Consider the following 16,121-nt stretch of genomic DNA (forward strand, 5'->3'; position numbering starts at 1 on the left):
CAGTGCATCCCTGGTGACCTGCAGCTGAAAACTGCTGTGGAGACAGAGCCTGTGCAGGGAGGGGCACTACTGGAGCACGGTGGCTTCTGCCAGCCCCATGCTGCCCCGTGCCCTGCCCATGCTGCCAAACCACCAAGCCCTGCTCCAAAAGCTGCCAGCACTGAGTTCCCACCACTTCCCTCTCTGGCTCTTTGGCCAGCACTGCCTGGCACAGGTACAGCCTCTGAATAGAAATCAAATTTTGCTCAAAAGCACTAATTTCTTCTGGATCATGGGGTACCCAGATGGGTTCCAGTGGTGGCAAAGGGAGACTTTGAATATGTTGCTTGAACAGCATGAAAAGCCAAAGTCAAATCCCATTCTTCCCTGGGCAGTGGTGTTCTTTGTCTGGAAGGTTTGGATGAGTGAGGCATTGCTCCACTCCAGCAATGCAGCTGGCACCTTGGACCCACAACCATAATCTCTTCCCTCGAGAAACTCCAAAGATTCACAGAAGTTGCTTTAACTGAGCCTGGCAAGAAAGCAAAGAATCGACTCTGTGCAGCATTCCCCCAGAACTGGGGATTAATTTCCCTCATCATCAACCCTCTGGATGATGCTCCCTGCCCGAGACAAGTGAGGAACCTGGTGTCCTGCACCTCATTTTTAAGCTTTATCCCTAAAAATCTTTCCCAGAGGTTTTTAGGGACAAAAACCGTAGAGACATTCAGCTGGATCCTGGATCTGCTTCTGGACTGTGGGGTGTCAGTGGCAAAGTTACACAGGGAATTGCTGAGTTGTTTTGTGGCTTCCTAGGGAGAGCAGGGATCTGGGGAATGTGACCTTGGCACATTTTTAACTAAAGGCTGAGAAAGAGCCTCTGCCTGCAGAACATCTGAGGCTCTGGGTGAGAAGGAGGCCCCACAGCACTTACTGGAGTGTTGGGGTGTGGTGCTGGGCTGGAAATGTGCTGGTGAAGGCTTGGATTGGCAGTTTTGGCATGTCAGGATGTGATCCTAGTTACAGCTGTGGGATTCTGTTCATTACCCTGTGAGGATGGAGGTGGGGGCATGGGGAGGAGGAAATGGGGATGAGGGGATGAGCATGTGGGGATGAAGATGAGGGATGAGGATGCAGGAATGGGGGTGCTGTGCCATAATCCCTGAGACACAGAGAGATCTGCTGTGTCTTTGGCAAATTCAGAGGAGGGGAAACAAAGCCCTGCACTCTGAGCAGCTCCTTGCAGGGGGTCCGTGTGCCTGCCTGGAGGAGAAAGTGCCTCTGGAACCTGCATTAGCACCGTCGGGCGGAGTGGGGGGGCTGCAGCAAACGCCTCCAACTGCCAGGATTGACGTGGGATAATGCTTCATCCCGACTGCTGAACTCCCTGCGCTGAACGGGGCGATCCACTGCAGCCCCAGTCCCAGCGCAGGCCGGCCTGGCTTGAGGAACCGGGATCTTCTGGCGCACCGCAGGCTGGGGGGCTTTGTGGTGGGGTGGAGAAGGGTCTCTGAGCTCTGAGTATTTCATAGGATCAGAGAATCATGGAATAGTCTGGCAGGAAGGGTCCTGAAAGACCATCCAGTTTCATCCCTCCCCCTGCCGTGGGCAGGGACACCTTCCACTGGAGCATCCCCAGACGAGGCAGGGCCCATCCTGCGGGAGGGCCTGGGGTCGCCGCTGGGCGAGGGGACCCGGGAGCGGGGCGGAGGAAGGATCCCAGCCCGGCCCCTTCCATCCCCCGCCGCTGCCGGCCCCGCTCGGAGCCAGGAAAATCCCAAATCCCATCGATCCCGCACCGCGATCGCAACTTTCCCACGGCCGGGAAGCGGCCGCGGGCCCCAGCGGAGCCCCGGGAGGGGCACGGGGGGGTCCCGTCCCGTCCCGTCCGCGTCCCCCCCGCCCGACCCCGCCGCGCTCCGCCGGCGCACGGCTCGGCGGCCGCCGGTGAGTGCGGGGACGGGGGGACGGCGGGGGGACACGGACCCGGACACGCGGCACCGGCCGTGCACATCCACATCCACCTCGGGCACACAGAGCCCGGGCGGGATGCGCGCCGGGCACTCAGCACCCCCGGGCACCCGTGGACAGACACCGGGCACCCACAGGCACTGCGGACTGAGGACAGACACCAGGCACCCGCAGATACAAATCTGCTCCCACAGACACTGAGCACACGCAGGGACACCCCGACACGCACACGGACACACCACACTTACACACTCGCTTGCACAACCAGCTGTGCATGCACGCTCCTGTGCAAGCCCACACAGAGGCACACGCATCTTCACACAGCCAAAACCCGGCAGCTGAGTAGAACTGCCCAGTCCTAGCACTTTTTGCAATTCCCGAGGCACCTGACAGAGGATTGGGGTGGGGAGTGGCCCCGCAGCTCATCCCCACGCAGGGTTTGATGTAGACACTAGAGAGAAGGGGGTGGAAATTATCCCAGTAGATCACGGAGTTTGGGATCAGGAGGGCCTGTGTGCACAAGGGGCTGAGTTTTATGGCATGGAGGGGTCAGCGACCGCGGCTCTGTCTCACCTCTAGGTGGGTTTGGATCCTTGCTCATGAAATCAGCAAGATATGTCTTTTGCAGGGTAAAGAGTAGGGGAGATGGGGGTTAAAAAGCTGGGAGTTAAGAGTGATACCAGCTGGGAATACAGCTGGGAACTTCATTGCTTGCAGGCCAAGTGAGATGTGGGCCTGTGGAGTGAGAGATGGGAGTCTGTGTGTCTGTACCCCCTGGATAACTCGGGCCATGCCTGGGGGCAGGGAGGCAGCCTCTGGACTCCATCCTTCCATCCCGTCCCCTCCCTCCATGCTGGCAGGGATTTTTCAAAAAAGCAGCAGGGAAGGTGCCAAATTCAGCAAGAGTTTGGTCCCAATTCCCTGGAAATCTCAGCCCATGGATTTTTCTTTTACTCTCCTTCCTTTTCTCTTGGCTGCAAGGATTTGCAAGGTGGTTGGCCACAGCCTGCATCCCAGGGTGCCCTGCCACCCCACACTACTTTCCAGAGGCAGGAATTCTCCCAGGAAATCCCCCTGAGCCCCTCACTCCTCCCCCTCCTCCAAGTGAGCAAAGAGCTCTCTCCATTTAAATTTACATATCTGCATTATCTTGAATTTGAATTTATTAATTATTTGCATCTGGTTCCTATCAAAAAAGTTGGGCAATGCAGATGTCCTGATTTCAGCACTGGCTTGAGGGAGAAACACCAAATTTGTGGATTTTCATTGTCTCCTTAAACAATGTGCTGTCAGAAGCAGCTGGGAATTACAATCCTGCTCCCATTGCAGGGGTCCGACATGTCAGAGTTAAGCAACATCCAAGTTGCGTGAGCTCCTCACCATGGGTGACTGCAGCTCATTTCCCAGCTGTGGAGATTAGTCTAATTAGCAGAGCAAATCTGGGTAAGGCAAGCTCTGATAATTAGTAATCAGTGGGATGTTTCCACACACTTTCTTTTGCCTGAGGGTTAGAGAGGCGTTGAGAGCATGGCCCCATTTTTTAGGAGCAGGGAGAAGTTTGGGGAAGTCGAGGTGAATGGAGCTGGAGCTGCTGATGGTATTGGTGGCTCTCACTCCTCACGTCCCATTTGCCCATCAGGACCCTCTCCCCTGGGGTCAAGCACAGGGTGGAAAGCAGAAGGAGAGATCCGTGTGCCCCCAGATCACCCCAGCACCATCTTTCTCTGGATCATGTTCCAAGTGACAGTGGTGGCCCTGGTGGCTCCTGACTGCTGTCTGGGAGATGTGACCTGATGATGGGAAGCAGGCACAATGCTTCTCCACACCCCAGGCCAGGTGTGAGGGTGATGCCCCTGCTGAAAGGTGCTTGGTGGAGGTGGTTTTGTGTTAGCCCCTCCTCCATCCCATCTTTCACCTGGGAAAACTGAGGGCTTTGTGCTGTGGAGAGGGGAATAAGGGGCACTTCTGACCTTTGGGTGGTCAGTCCTGGAATCTTCTGTGCTGCAGCAAAGGTGAAAATCTGTCACAACCCCAGTGAGACTCCCAGTCCAGGACCAGAAGGTGATTCCCACTGGGAAGGGGATAATCCTTCCCCTGCTGTGGTAATTAGTGTTACTGAGTTTATGTGGACGTTTCTGTGAAGGAACTTAATTAATTATGGTTGATTAATGGGTGCCCCCAGCTGAAGCTGGAGCCACCAGATTTTGTCACTGCATTGGGAACACTTGTGTCAGGTTCACACAGGGAGGTTTTATTCCTTGGGAATGAGCCCGGGGAGGCTCTGGACTGGGAGCTGCTAGTGGATGCTGGGGTGGTGACAGGGTTTGCTCCAGCTGGGAAACCCCCAGAAATGTCTGGCAGATTTTTCTCCTGTTCCCTCTCTCTGGAGACCTTTATGTGTAGCCAAGGAGGGGAACTTGAAGTGAACCCAGAGAACTCGGGAAGGAGGAGGCACTGCACAGGTGGGGATACGAGGGCTCAGACCACCCAAGTATCCAGCGTGAGGGATGCACTGGGATCACTGCTGCTGCCCTCCTGGCCTTGGCTTTGGTCTCCTGCAGCCAGGATGGGAGGTGGGATGGGGAAGGAGCTGGTGCCTGGGTACTGCTCCTGTGGTCGCCTCCTGCCCCGTGCTGGAGGCGGCGTTGGAGGTTGGGCTGAAAAGGAGTTATTTTTAAGCAACACGTCTCAGTGCAAACTGTCATTCCCATTCTCCGTACCTTCCCTGTGGGTGGGAGAACCAGGGGGGCTCCAGCAGCTCGACACAGCCTCATATCCAGAGGGTCTTGTCTGCCTGGGTCCCCTTTCCTTGTGGAGAGGGATTTGGGGGAGCTCAGCCACCATGGCCTTGGATGTCATAGGCTCCCCAGGGCTTGGATGAGGCAGAGGGGGCTGGGCTGTGCTTGCTGATTTGGGGTCTCACCCATCACTGTGGCCTTTAGACACACTGCAGGTTTTGCTGGCTGATTCAGCAGTGAATTGCAAAACCAGTTTATTCCCAAAATCAGGAGAGCATCTTTAAAGTCATAGTACTTTAGGAAAAGAAAAAGGAAACAGAGGTGGTTTCTGTTTATTTGGCATTTTTTGGGTGTTCATTACAGCCAGGCAGGGCTGTTCCTGTGCCAGCTCCCGGGGTGATGCCCTGCACAGGACCCACAGGATCCTGCATCCAGGGTGGGATCCTGGTGCAGAATGGGATCATGCCCCAGGATCATGTGTTGGTTGGGCAGCACAGCCTGGCATGGGGCATGGCAGCAATGGGAACACTGTCCCTAGGGAGATGCTGGATTCCTTGTTGTGTGGTAGATGCTGTCCTGCAGTGAAGCCCTTTCCAGGTGTGAGCCAAGGAAAAGAAAAAGCTGGAAGGATAACTGGCAAGAGGGATAAACCTGCGAGGAGAAGGCCCTCAGAGCTGCCTGCACTTGGCCCCTTTCCATATGGCATTTCTGCATCTCCAGCCCATCACTGAGCTGGGTGGCACCTCCTGTGGCACAGGACTGGAGTGGCACTTCCAGACACCGTTACAGCCTCTCTTCCCTTAGCCAGAGGGAGATTTGGGGGCCATTTCTGCTTTTTGATAGCCTTTGGTGCCGGAAATTCAAGCTGGCATTGTGGTCATGGTAGGGGCAGAGCATCCCAGGGACACCCAGGGGATGTGAGGATCTGCCTGCAGGAGAGATCCTTCCCAAATTCTGCTTCACCACCACCCAGCTCTGCTGCTGTCAGATGCATTGGGATTTAATGTCAAATTTTAGGAGAATCAATCTGCGAAGGCGGCCAGGGAGGATTGAGGTGGGAGGGTGGAGTCAGCAATGTGCCTTTGTGATGGGAGGGATTAGAGAAATATTTGGGTTTATTTTAGTGTCAGGCTTATTGCAGGGGTTGGGAGCTTAACCTGGCAGCAGAGCAGTGCTCATCCCGCTCCAGAATGACGTTTAGAGTTCCATACTGTCATTCCATACTGTCATTCCTTCCCACCGGGAATGGAAACCTCAGAGCTGGTCCTGGTGAGCCACAAATGCCTCCGGGCTGGACGGAGGTGGCCAGCAATGCCGAGCCACTGCCTGTCCCCAGCATGGGACCTGTCCCCGAGCCCCGTTCCTAGAGCTGTGTCTGATGCCGCTGCTCTAACGTGAGATTCATCCGTTCGCAGGAGTGTCAGTGGCTGCAGGGTGCAGGAGGGAATGGCAGTGCTGGGTTTTGTGTTCTTTTAATTTATTTTTTCTAAAGGGTTATATAACCTTGGGGATTCTATTAATAAAAATAATGGGTTTGAACTCTGGGAACAGCCAGCCCCAGCAATGAGCAAGGAAGCGCTCCGAGTTCACAACACGGCAGTGGGCACGTAAGGGAGAGGCACTCTGGGCAGGAATAGTGGCCGGGGCTGCAGAGGGGATTCCCTGCCTGCAGCCAGATTGGTGGCATCTGCCTTGTCCCTCCTGCCAGCACCTCTGTCCCTGTTCCCAGGGAAAAGGAGACAAGGTGGGAAGGGGATTGTTTCAGCCCCAGTGTGGTCTGGACCCTGTGCACGTGGGGTGGGTGGGCGCCTCTCATCCTCCTGTACCCGTTCCCAACCAGCCTGAGATGAATTCAGACTGTATCCAGAGCAAAAGTGTGGCAAGAGCAGCCTGGTGCAACCCAGGTGAACATCACCTAGAGCCAAGGCATTGTCCTGAATGGGATCCAGGGGATGTGTGGTCCTCACAGGCAGAATTTGGGAGGTGCTCATGGTCCTCACAGGCAGAACCCCAGCGAAGCTCTTTGTCCCCACAGGTGGGATACCAGGGATGCTCCTCATCCCTGTGGACACTGGTCTTGATGCCACAGTGGGGATTAGAGAGGTTAGAGGAACTGGAGTTAAAGAGGCACAGCTGAGGCTTCACAATAAAACAGGAGGTGCCTGGTGTGTGTTCAGTGTGAGTTTGGGGTTGTGAGCTGTGGGGGTCATGTTCCCCCAATCAGTGTCCAAGAGCTTTCTCTTGCAACGTAGAGGGTCATTCTCTTCTTAATCCCTAAGTAGTCAGCAAGGCATTTAAAGGGTTTGCTATAAAAATTAAGAAAGTTTGAAGCTAAGATGGCAATTAGAGAAAATTGAGACATAAACTTAATCAGAGCATTTGGAGGCAAAAAGCCCACAGTCTTTGGGATGTGTTCAAGTGTCCAGTAGTTTCCCTTTAGTACCAAAATATTTAAAGCCTCATTTTTCAGGATGAACATTACCGTGCGTTTGTTGTGTTTCTCCCTTTGCCATGTGGGATTATCAAATTATTTTTCAGAAAGCCTTAATATCCCTCTCAGCAGTGGCCTGTGATTTGGTCTGGTTTGTCTGGGACTTTATTTTTTTTTCCCTTTAAATCTCCCTTACTTGAGTTGTCACAGCTTGACAGCCTTGTGCCAGGAACAAGCTGTCATCCTGGATCTCATATCTTTAATTCCTTCCCTCTGATGCTAATAACACCTTAAGATGATTAACTGGGGAAAAAAAGTAGTATTTTTCTGCTGTTTGGATGCTGGTCACTGGCTCTCAATACTTCATTCATCGTGGGGAGTGAAATTAGAGTGGTCACCCCTGTCCTCCTGAAGGGCTCTCCTTGGATTTAGTTTCTGGATTTGATTTGCTGAATATCCATGGTTGTGTTGTCCAAATGCTTTTCTTGACAGTTTAAGATGCAGTGGGGTGCTAAGGCCCCCTCCCACAGCATCCCTTGGCTGGGGGCCATCCTGCAGCTCTCCCTGCTCACATCCCCTCCAGGATGTTCTGGGAATGGCCTGGGCAGCATTTCCATGCTGGCAGTGCTGGGAGACACAGGAGAGTGCACGGACACCCCGTCCTGCCGCAGCCCCACTGCCAGCCGTGGCAGCACCATGCTGCGAGAACACAGATTCCTGTCAGCATGAGGTTATTTATATTTTTTAAAAGATGTTCTTGGTCTGGGACTTGTACAAGGCCTGTTTTAGCTTCCCAGGGTTCCACTTATCCCAGGCACAATGGTGCCAGCCCAGCTGATGCTTCCTACCAGATTGGTCACCTGCTGTGTTGGGCAGCAGCTTCCACACCTTTTTGCTCATCTAGGAAATAAAGTTCTGGATAAAATGACACACTGTGTAGATGTGGAGCTTTATGTTTTATGTTGGTGTGTGTGAGGGTAGGATCCTGGGGTGCACTCAGCAGGTCAGAGGAAATAGGAGACAGCAGAAAATTGGGAAAAACACGTCTTTTAGCTTAAATTCTCCGTGGATTGATGGGTCCTGCTGTCTGATGAGTGGCTTGATACTGGTTTAGGTTTTTAGGTCCTGCTTGGATCATCACTCACAGGGCTCTGGGTGGTGTGGCTTGCCAGACCTTTCATTTGAGTTCCAGGTGCCTCAGTTTCCCCAGCAGACAAATAAACAGCTCCTTCCCTCACTGCTGTAGTGGCAGACTGGCAGTGGCACCTTCTGCAGGTGTCGCAGGACTGGGGTGACCCAGGACAGGTCCCTTAGGCTGTGATGCCAGCGATGGCTCCGTGCTGGGTGTGGCACAGCAGCGTCCCAGCTGTCCTCGCTTCCTGCGCAGCTCAGGGGTTTAGAGGGATGAGTTTGGGGGCTTTGGGAGTGTGGTTGGAAGAGATGCCTCAGCCCTTCACTCCTGAGTGGGGAGAGAGAGAAGTGACTTGAGAAAGAGGGGAGCAATCGGGCAGAGCTGCTTGTCCCTGCCTGGTGTAACCTGTGGGCTCGGTGTCCTGGTGCTCCTGGCATCCCCCTGCTCCCAGGGTCCCTGTGGTGCCCGTGCTCCAGCATCCCGGGCACAGGGACCCCCAGTGATGCCTGCTCACCTTTTTCTCCTCCCATTGTGCAGGAATTGTGGCTGAGCCAGAGACGATGACTGCAGAGAGCGCCGAATCCAACGGGCCTATGCGGGAACCGGAGCACGGAGGGCCCAAGGTGCCGGTGCCCCCCGTCCCCCCGCGGCGCCGGGGCCGCCGCCTGCGGCGCAAGTCCCCGACGGAGCCCCCGCTGAAAGGGCAGCTCCGCATGCGCTCACCCGCGGGGGCCTTCGTCATGGTGGGCATCTCGGTGGTCCTGGTGGGCATGACCATTGCTGTGGTGGGCTACTGGCCCCACCGGGGACATGGGGGCACTGGGGCCGGCACGGGGAACACCAGTGTGGTGGGGGACGCGAGAAGGGAGGCGGCAGCCGGGCGCCACATGCCCCACAGCGAGAAGCTGAAGCTGATCGGCCCCGTCATCATGGGCATTGGGCTCTTTATCTTCATCTGCGCCAACACGATGCTGTACGAGAACAGGGACATGGAGACCCGGCAGCTGATGCAGAAGGGGCTCTACAGCCTGACAGTGGGGCTGCCCAAGGGGACCAGCCCCGAGGACGGGCACTGCCAGCACAGGGACAGCCAGCCCTTCCCCAAGGCCAGTGCTGAGTGCGTGGAGGGCTGTTACCAGGTGGACCTGTCCTGTCAGCCCTGCCCCAGCCCTGGCAGCAAGTGGTCCGACTGCTACGGCCCCAACCGGCTCCAGGCCGTGGCCGAGTTCCTGCAGCACCCAGCAGCTTCCCCCGCGACCTCTCTTCACAGTCTCCGCTCCACCGAGGTCAACCTGAGCCTCCCGTGCCGCGCTGGAGCCGAGTCCCTCCTGTCCTCGGCCGTGGGGGCCTTGACACTGCCCATCATCAAACTCAACAACTGCTTGCTGGATGGGGCAGCACGGGGGGCTGGCGGGAGGGCAGAGAGGGGCCCTGCTGAGCATCCCCCCAAAACATCACAGCTCTCCCGAGCTCCACTTTCCATTGGTGACAGCACCGCACCCTGCGGCCAGGATGGTGATGGTGGTGGTGGCCACGTTGTCATCAGCATGGATGACAGCTGTCCCAGCGTGGAGCCGCTGGTGGAGCTCAGCCCCGATGTGCACCTCCACGCCCCAGGACACTCCAAATCCCTGGACCTTGGCCGGCCAGGGGTGTTGCTGGTGGCCCCCATCAAGGACCGTAAGAACCGGAGCTGGCCCCGGCTGGACCACGTCAGCCTTGTGGGCTACGCCAAACTGGAAAGCACTGGCGAGTCCCTGGACCAGCTGCTGGAGCCCAGCGAGCCCCCAAGCCAGGGCGAGCCCCTGCCCAGCTCCTGGGTGGTGGGGATGGAGCAGGGCACGCAGGTCTGATGTCCCCAGCACCTTTGGGGACTGTAACATCCCAATCCCTCATCTTGGCCCCCAGCAACCCCAAAACCCCACATCCAGGAGGGGTTTGGGAGTGGCATTTTTGAGCCAATGCCAAGAGGAAGGTCCTGACCCTCCGCTCCTGGGCAAGGACTCACCTAAGTGGCATGTCCTTCCGGGTAGATGCCCTTGGCCTTACAAGACCTTCTCCTGGTGGCTTTTCCAGAGGAGTCCTTGCTTTGAGACCCCACACAAATTGTGGTATAGGGACATGGGGGTGGGTGAAACCCCACCAGCCCCCACAATACTTTATCTCAGCAGGGTTGGGGTGGGGAGATGCTTTGGGGGGTGGTGTCCCCTTGTCCAGCCTCAACCCACCAGAAAATTTGCTTGGCCGGAGCACGTAGGCCCAATGGGGCTATTAAATATTATCTGGATGCCATGTGGTCATGCCTTGCCTCCTCCTCCTCTTTCCTGTGGGATGCTGGGAGGGGCAGTGCCTGCGGCAGTCTGGCCAGAGGGTCTGTGAGACCTTGTGCCCCCACCCAGACTCCACTGGAGAAGGGATGCTCCATAACCAGTTGCTCAACATTCACAGGATGAGGTGATAAGTGCAAGGTTTGGGATTTTTATGGAGAGAAGGGATGTAAAAAAGGTGCCCAAGGAGTTGCAAGCAAGGTGCTGCTGCCCACTTGGGGTGCAGCAATTCTGAGAGCCTCTCAGTGGATCTGAGTTTGTTTGTGCTGGTTTTTGGTGGGATGGAGGATGCAGGTGGTGGGAGGAGGGATGTGAAGGGACAGAAAGGTAGACCAGGTCCTTTTGGTGCTGTTCTGTTACTTGATGCCTGTTGGATGCAGCGCAGGAGCTGTATGGGATGAGGCCAGAGAGGCAGCCTCAGCACTGGGGTAGATTCCTGGAGAAAAGGGAGCTGGGGGTTCATCCCATCCCTCCTTACTCCCTCCAGCTCTCTCTTGGGCAGGAGGAGCCCCAGGATGCCAGGGCATGTGGAAGTATGGATTGGAGCGATGAGACTAGCACAGCTCTGCTCTCCAGCAGCTTGGGAAGCTTCAAAATGGCTGTGGCAGCCTAGATGGGATCTTTGCCTTTTACCTTCCCAAAACCAGGGTCTGTTGGGATAGCTGAAATCTCTTTTATGTGTATGAAATGTTGGGGTGTGTGTGTGTGTGTTTTATTTCTGTCTCTGCTTCTCCTTCTCTGGTCTTGAGCACAAAGTGTCAGACCTTGCAAACTTTGGGAACAACGTCCTTCTCCAGATCAAAACATCCCAGTAAAATATTTTGGAAATTGCCTTTTCTACCCCAGCCCCCTCTTCTCCCAAAAAGCAGCCCCCACAGTGCTTTGATGGCAGGGGGTTCTACTTTACAGGGAGAAGTTGTCTCTGTTTCCAATGCCAGCCCTCCCAGAGAGCTTGGGTACAGCATCCCCCTTGCAGGGACCAGAGGTGGGACCGACAGCTGTGGTTTGGGCCCAGCTGCATCCCAAAGGATTCTCTGGGAGTGATACCAGCCCAAGCTCAACTATTTATTTGGCTACTTAATCTCAACAGTATTTAGGCACTGATTCATTGCAATAAACAGCAACAAGAAAAAGTCACCATTGGGGTCTGCCCTGGAGCAGGACTGAGAAGTGCCAGAAGGTTGTTTTTGTCCGAAAATAACTTTTTCCTTCAACTTAACCATCTGCAGCCAGAGCTAATGCCGGGTCCTGGGCCATGCTTTGGGAACTGGCAGCAAGAAATTGAAGCCCAAAATGCCACAAGGATCTGCATGAGAAGCTACTGGGGGTGTTTGTTTTATTTTTTCCCATTCATTTTCAGCTGAGGCTCAGTCTAACTGTGGGAAATGGCTGGATTTGCAGGGCAACCTGCCTGGACCATGTGCCTGCACCAGCATCATCCTCTTGCCCCATCCTCCTGCTGCCCCATCCTTCTTCCCAGCTCAGCAGCATCCTCCAGGGGAGGCATTTCTGAGTCACACAGGGATAATTTCAAAATGCAAAGCAGCTTGATTAATTAATCTGGCAGGGTGAGAAGCCCTGTGCCTTCTCCAGGGAAGAGCAGCATCTGTGCATCGCTCACCTTCAGCTCTGTCTGTGCACACTGTTCCCAGAGTATTTGTGGAATATTAGCAGTGCTGGTTTCAGTGGATGGATGCCATGTATGCTGTCCTCACAGTGTTCTGGGAATTAACTGGGCAAGGTGAGGCTGGGTTAGAAGTAGAAATCAAAAGAGGAAGTAAAAATGTACACCCTGGATGGATCCCTCCATTGACTGCTTGGCTGCAGAGTTGTGAAGTGGAACAATCCTGGGAGCCCTGGAGATGCCACACAGCCCAGCCTGTGAAAGGCAGTGCTTGGTGGTGCCTTCTGTCCTGCTCAGGAACAGGCTGGATACACTATGGACTAAATACCCAGCTTCATCACCCCCCAGGGTATCCCACCCCAGGAGGTGGCCACTGCAGGAAAACATTCCTACCAACAGAAGGGGTATTTGATCATAAACATCAGCAAAGAAAGTTGAGGGATTGTTCCCAACACCAATGTGTCCAGGTTGACGACGACTGACCCTGGGGTCCCTTGGTCCAGAGGATGGAGGCTGGAGAGACCAAGGGCAATTGCAGTTATCCCCCATCACCAAGAGACCTCTCAGCTGGTGCATGGCTACAGGACAGCTTAGTTTGGGCCAAAAATGGATAAAATGGGGAAATTGGATTGAGGGAACCACTGCCACAGGCTGTGTGTGGGAGATGTGCCCTCGGGAGGTGCAGACCCTGCTGGTGGCTGTGAGGGCGTCTTTCACACCTGGGGACACCCCAGTAGTGCCAGCAGGTCTCCAGATTTGCTGCTGGGACACCTCTGTCCCCAGGGAGCACAACAACAACAACTGGGGACAATCGCTCCCTGATACTTCTCAGCCCTTGGCTGGTTGCAGCTCTTTCTCCTTCCTCTGCCTCCTCCTCCTCTCCCTGCAGTGGGGTAGGTCACAGCCATGAATCTGCCTGGCCAGAGTGCCCTTCCTTAAGATTTAAGGTCTGTGAGAAGGCGAGGGCCCTGCTCCCAGTGTGTACTTGCAGTACAGCCAGGAGTGAGTGATCCCAGCCATAAATCTCCTGCCGAGGTGTGGGGAAGATGACGTGTGGGGGTCGGTGTGACCTGTGCTGGGGGGGCGGTGTGATGAGTGCAGGCGTGTTCCCCGGGTCTGTAACACCCTGGCCCTTTTGGCAGGGGGCTGATTTCTGTTGTTTTATTTTAAAGAAGGGCAAGAATGTGATACAAAATGCCTCTCTGCATTAATGAGCCAGCACTGAGCCGAAGGCACCCATCCTAGTGCTTCCCAGTACCCAGGGGAGCTGGAACAGGGCTGGAGCTGGGGTGGGGTTGGGAGTAGTTGCTTAATTATTTTTATTTGTTTTTTTCTGTGGGTTTGGGGGTGTCCTGTGTAGGTTCTCTGGCATCCAAGGCTCTGCATATTAATCCTACTGTAGAAATGGGCTGAGCAATGTGGGATGGATTGCCCTGGGGCTGGTCCTGGGTCAAAACCCAGAGTTCCCTCAGTGTTGTCAGCATCTGTGTGACGTGTCCTGACAGCTCAGCACTGGCATGGGGCTGGAGCCCAAATCTCTGGGGCTGTGTCTTGGGGCCCATCAGGGACCACTGCCCATGCTGGGGGCAAAAAGCAAAAGATGCCCCTGAATCTGCAGGAATCTGTGCTGGTGCTTCCTTTGGTGGTTGAGGACGGAGCAGGGATGAATCCAAGGCCATTGATGCAGCTGCTGCAGGACCTGAGGTAATTCCCCACCTGGTTTTGGCCATTCTTTTGTGCCTCATTTTCTCCAGTGATTGATAGAGCTCAGAGCTGAGCTCAGCATGTCCAGCCTGGCCCATTGACAACATAATTCCTCCCTTTCAATCCCGTTTGTCTCAGACCCTGGGCTCTCCCTGCAGGAAGGGATGGAGTCACCCCGCTGCTGCCTGGCTCCTACAGCAATTCCCCCAGGAGCCCTGAGAGCAGCCCTGATCCTCCAGGAACACAACTGGCTGCTGAGCCCCAAAACCGGGAGGAACAGCCTAAAAATAGTCTGGGCTGTAATAAGCTGGTGATTTAATGGGAACTTTCTCCTCCTGATGTGTCAGCTGCTTCTGCAGGTTGAGTTCTGGGATGGAGACATGACGAAGGACCAGGGATGGGTGATGAAGGAAAGCGACTTTTGTGGCTTCTTCCCAAAGATTGGGACCTCCAAGACAGAGTCATTGCCTGTGGTGTGGGACCTGGGGGCTGGGATGGGTGTGGGGCCACCCAGGAGTGCAGACTTGGCCCGTCGGGACCTGCTGCCTCCTGCGCAGCTGGGACAAGGAGTTGGGGTTTTATTTATTTGCATCTGGATTGCCATGGTATTTGTTTGCCTAACATTTTCCCTAGCTTGTAGCAAGGCAAAACACCACAGGCAACATTACCACACCCCCTCCTGCTCTGGCTGTGAGGGGGATAAAGGCACACTGCGCTTGGGACACTTACCCAGAGGGGCTTTGGGGAGCTTTGAGGAAAAGCCTTTCCAGTCTCCTGGGATGGCCCCAGACTGCTCAGCATCGAGGTGGGTGTTTGCTGTCCCTGTGCACAAACACTGGGGAAATAAGCTGAGGACACTTTTCCCCTGGACATTTTGGATGGGGTTCCAGTGCCACCTGTGCTGGGGTGTCCCTTCACTGGCAATGGCAACATTCCTGCCCAGCAAAGCACCATGGTTTGGGTGGATGGGCCATGTGGGACCATATCCCTGGTGCCACTGATGTCCCTGCAGTGTCCAGGACAGGGATGTGCCAGAAGTCCCTTGGGAACCGTCAGCCCCATGTCCCCTCCCTGTGGAAGTCCCAAGGCTGATGATGGCGTTTCTGCCAGGACACACTGGTGCAGTCCAGCACAATCCCATATTGTTGGAGCTGGTAGCTGTGGGACAGACTGGGACCCACAGGAGCTTGACAAGAGCTTGGAGCTGCTCCCCAGGTGATGCTCAATAGAGCCAAAAGTGGGAGCAGGTGATGCCATTGAGCAGGGACTGACATCTCAAAGTGAAGGTAAGCAAAGGGATGAAGCCATTCATTGGTTGGTTGTCTGCAGACACGAGGTTTTTGGGGCTGTGGTTCGTACCCAGCCATGACCCCTCACACCAGTGCATTGTCTGAAGATGCTGGGACCTCCCCAACCTCAGCTCCCCAGAACAGGGCTGCTTTCAGCATGGCCCTGCCAGGCTGGGGAGGGCAGGAGCCTGGGAGATGACAGGACCTGGCTCTGCCACAGAGCTGTGAGTGAGTCATGCTGCTGTGACACTTACAGGAAAGCAGCTCCAGTGGTGGCAGCTTCCCAGCTCTCCAGGGTCAGGTTCTGAGGCTCCTTGGTAATTCTGGCTTTACAGGACACTGAGATTTAGTACTTGAAAGCAACCTGTCCAGGGTCAGGGTGGAAGTGGTGATGGCTGTGTGGGAGCAATGGGAATTCAGAGCTTTTAGCAGGACATGCCATGTGCCACCCTTCTCTTTCTGCCTGTCAGGGAAACCAAGGCACAGGGAGGTACCACAGCCAGCCCCTGGGCTGCCCCTGCCCCCGGGGAAGCTCTTCCCAGCCAATTTCCAGTCTCCAGCTGCCCTAACTGGGCCTCTGGCTCTTGTTCTCTGTCAGGCCTGCAGCCAAGATGCCCTGTCAGCTTTTTGTGCCTTATTTTTGTCCCTCCTAAAGCTGCTGTAAGCCAGAAAAAAAAATTAGATAGGACCAAAATATGGATGGATTTGACATTTCCCCCCACTCCAGTTGAGTCACACTCACTTGGGCAGCAGTGGCTGAGCACACACCTCTCATGGGCTCACCACAAATCCCATAGCTCAAAGGACGGTTTTATATCAAGTGATGACTCTTTGGGGCAAACTTGAACTCTGGGAATTGCTTCTGGCCTTTCTGGGTGCTTTGGTTCCACATGTGACCACAACGGGAACTGTTTAAAGGGTCTGAA

At 55.1% G+C, this 16,121-nt stretch overlaps 1 protein-coding gene across 1 annotated transcript; it reads left to right on the top strand.

Moving 5' to 3' along the window:
* The first annotated feature begins 1,909 nt into the window (after positions 1–1,909).
* Positions 1,910–16,030, top strand: TMEM200B (transmembrane protein 200B). The gene is made up of 2 exons (XM_041400086.1): positions 1,910–1,926; positions 8,789–16,030. Exon 2 carries the CDS (start codon positions 8,812–8,814, stop codon positions 10,102–10,104), a length of 1,293 nt encoding a protein of 430 aa, XP_041256020.1. The 5' UTR covers positions 1,910–1,926; positions 8,789–8,811; the 3' UTR covers positions 10,105–16,030.
* Positions 16,031–16,121: the final 91 nt, after the last annotated feature.

Source organism: Onychostruthus taczanowskii, unplaced genomic scaffold, assembly GCF_017590055.1.
Source record: "Onychostruthus taczanowskii isolate IOZ18803 unplaced genomic scaffold, ASM1759005v1 scaffold171, whole genome shotgun sequence".
Taxonomy (NCBI): domain Eukaryota; kingdom Metazoa; phylum Chordata; class Aves; order Passeriformes; family Passeridae; genus Onychostruthus; species Onychostruthus taczanowskii.

Coding starts and splice junctions, on each gene's coding strand:
- TMEM200B (XM_041400086.1), top strand. CDS start 8,812: ATGACTGCAGAGAGCGCCGAATCCAACGGGCCTATGCGGGAACCGGAG.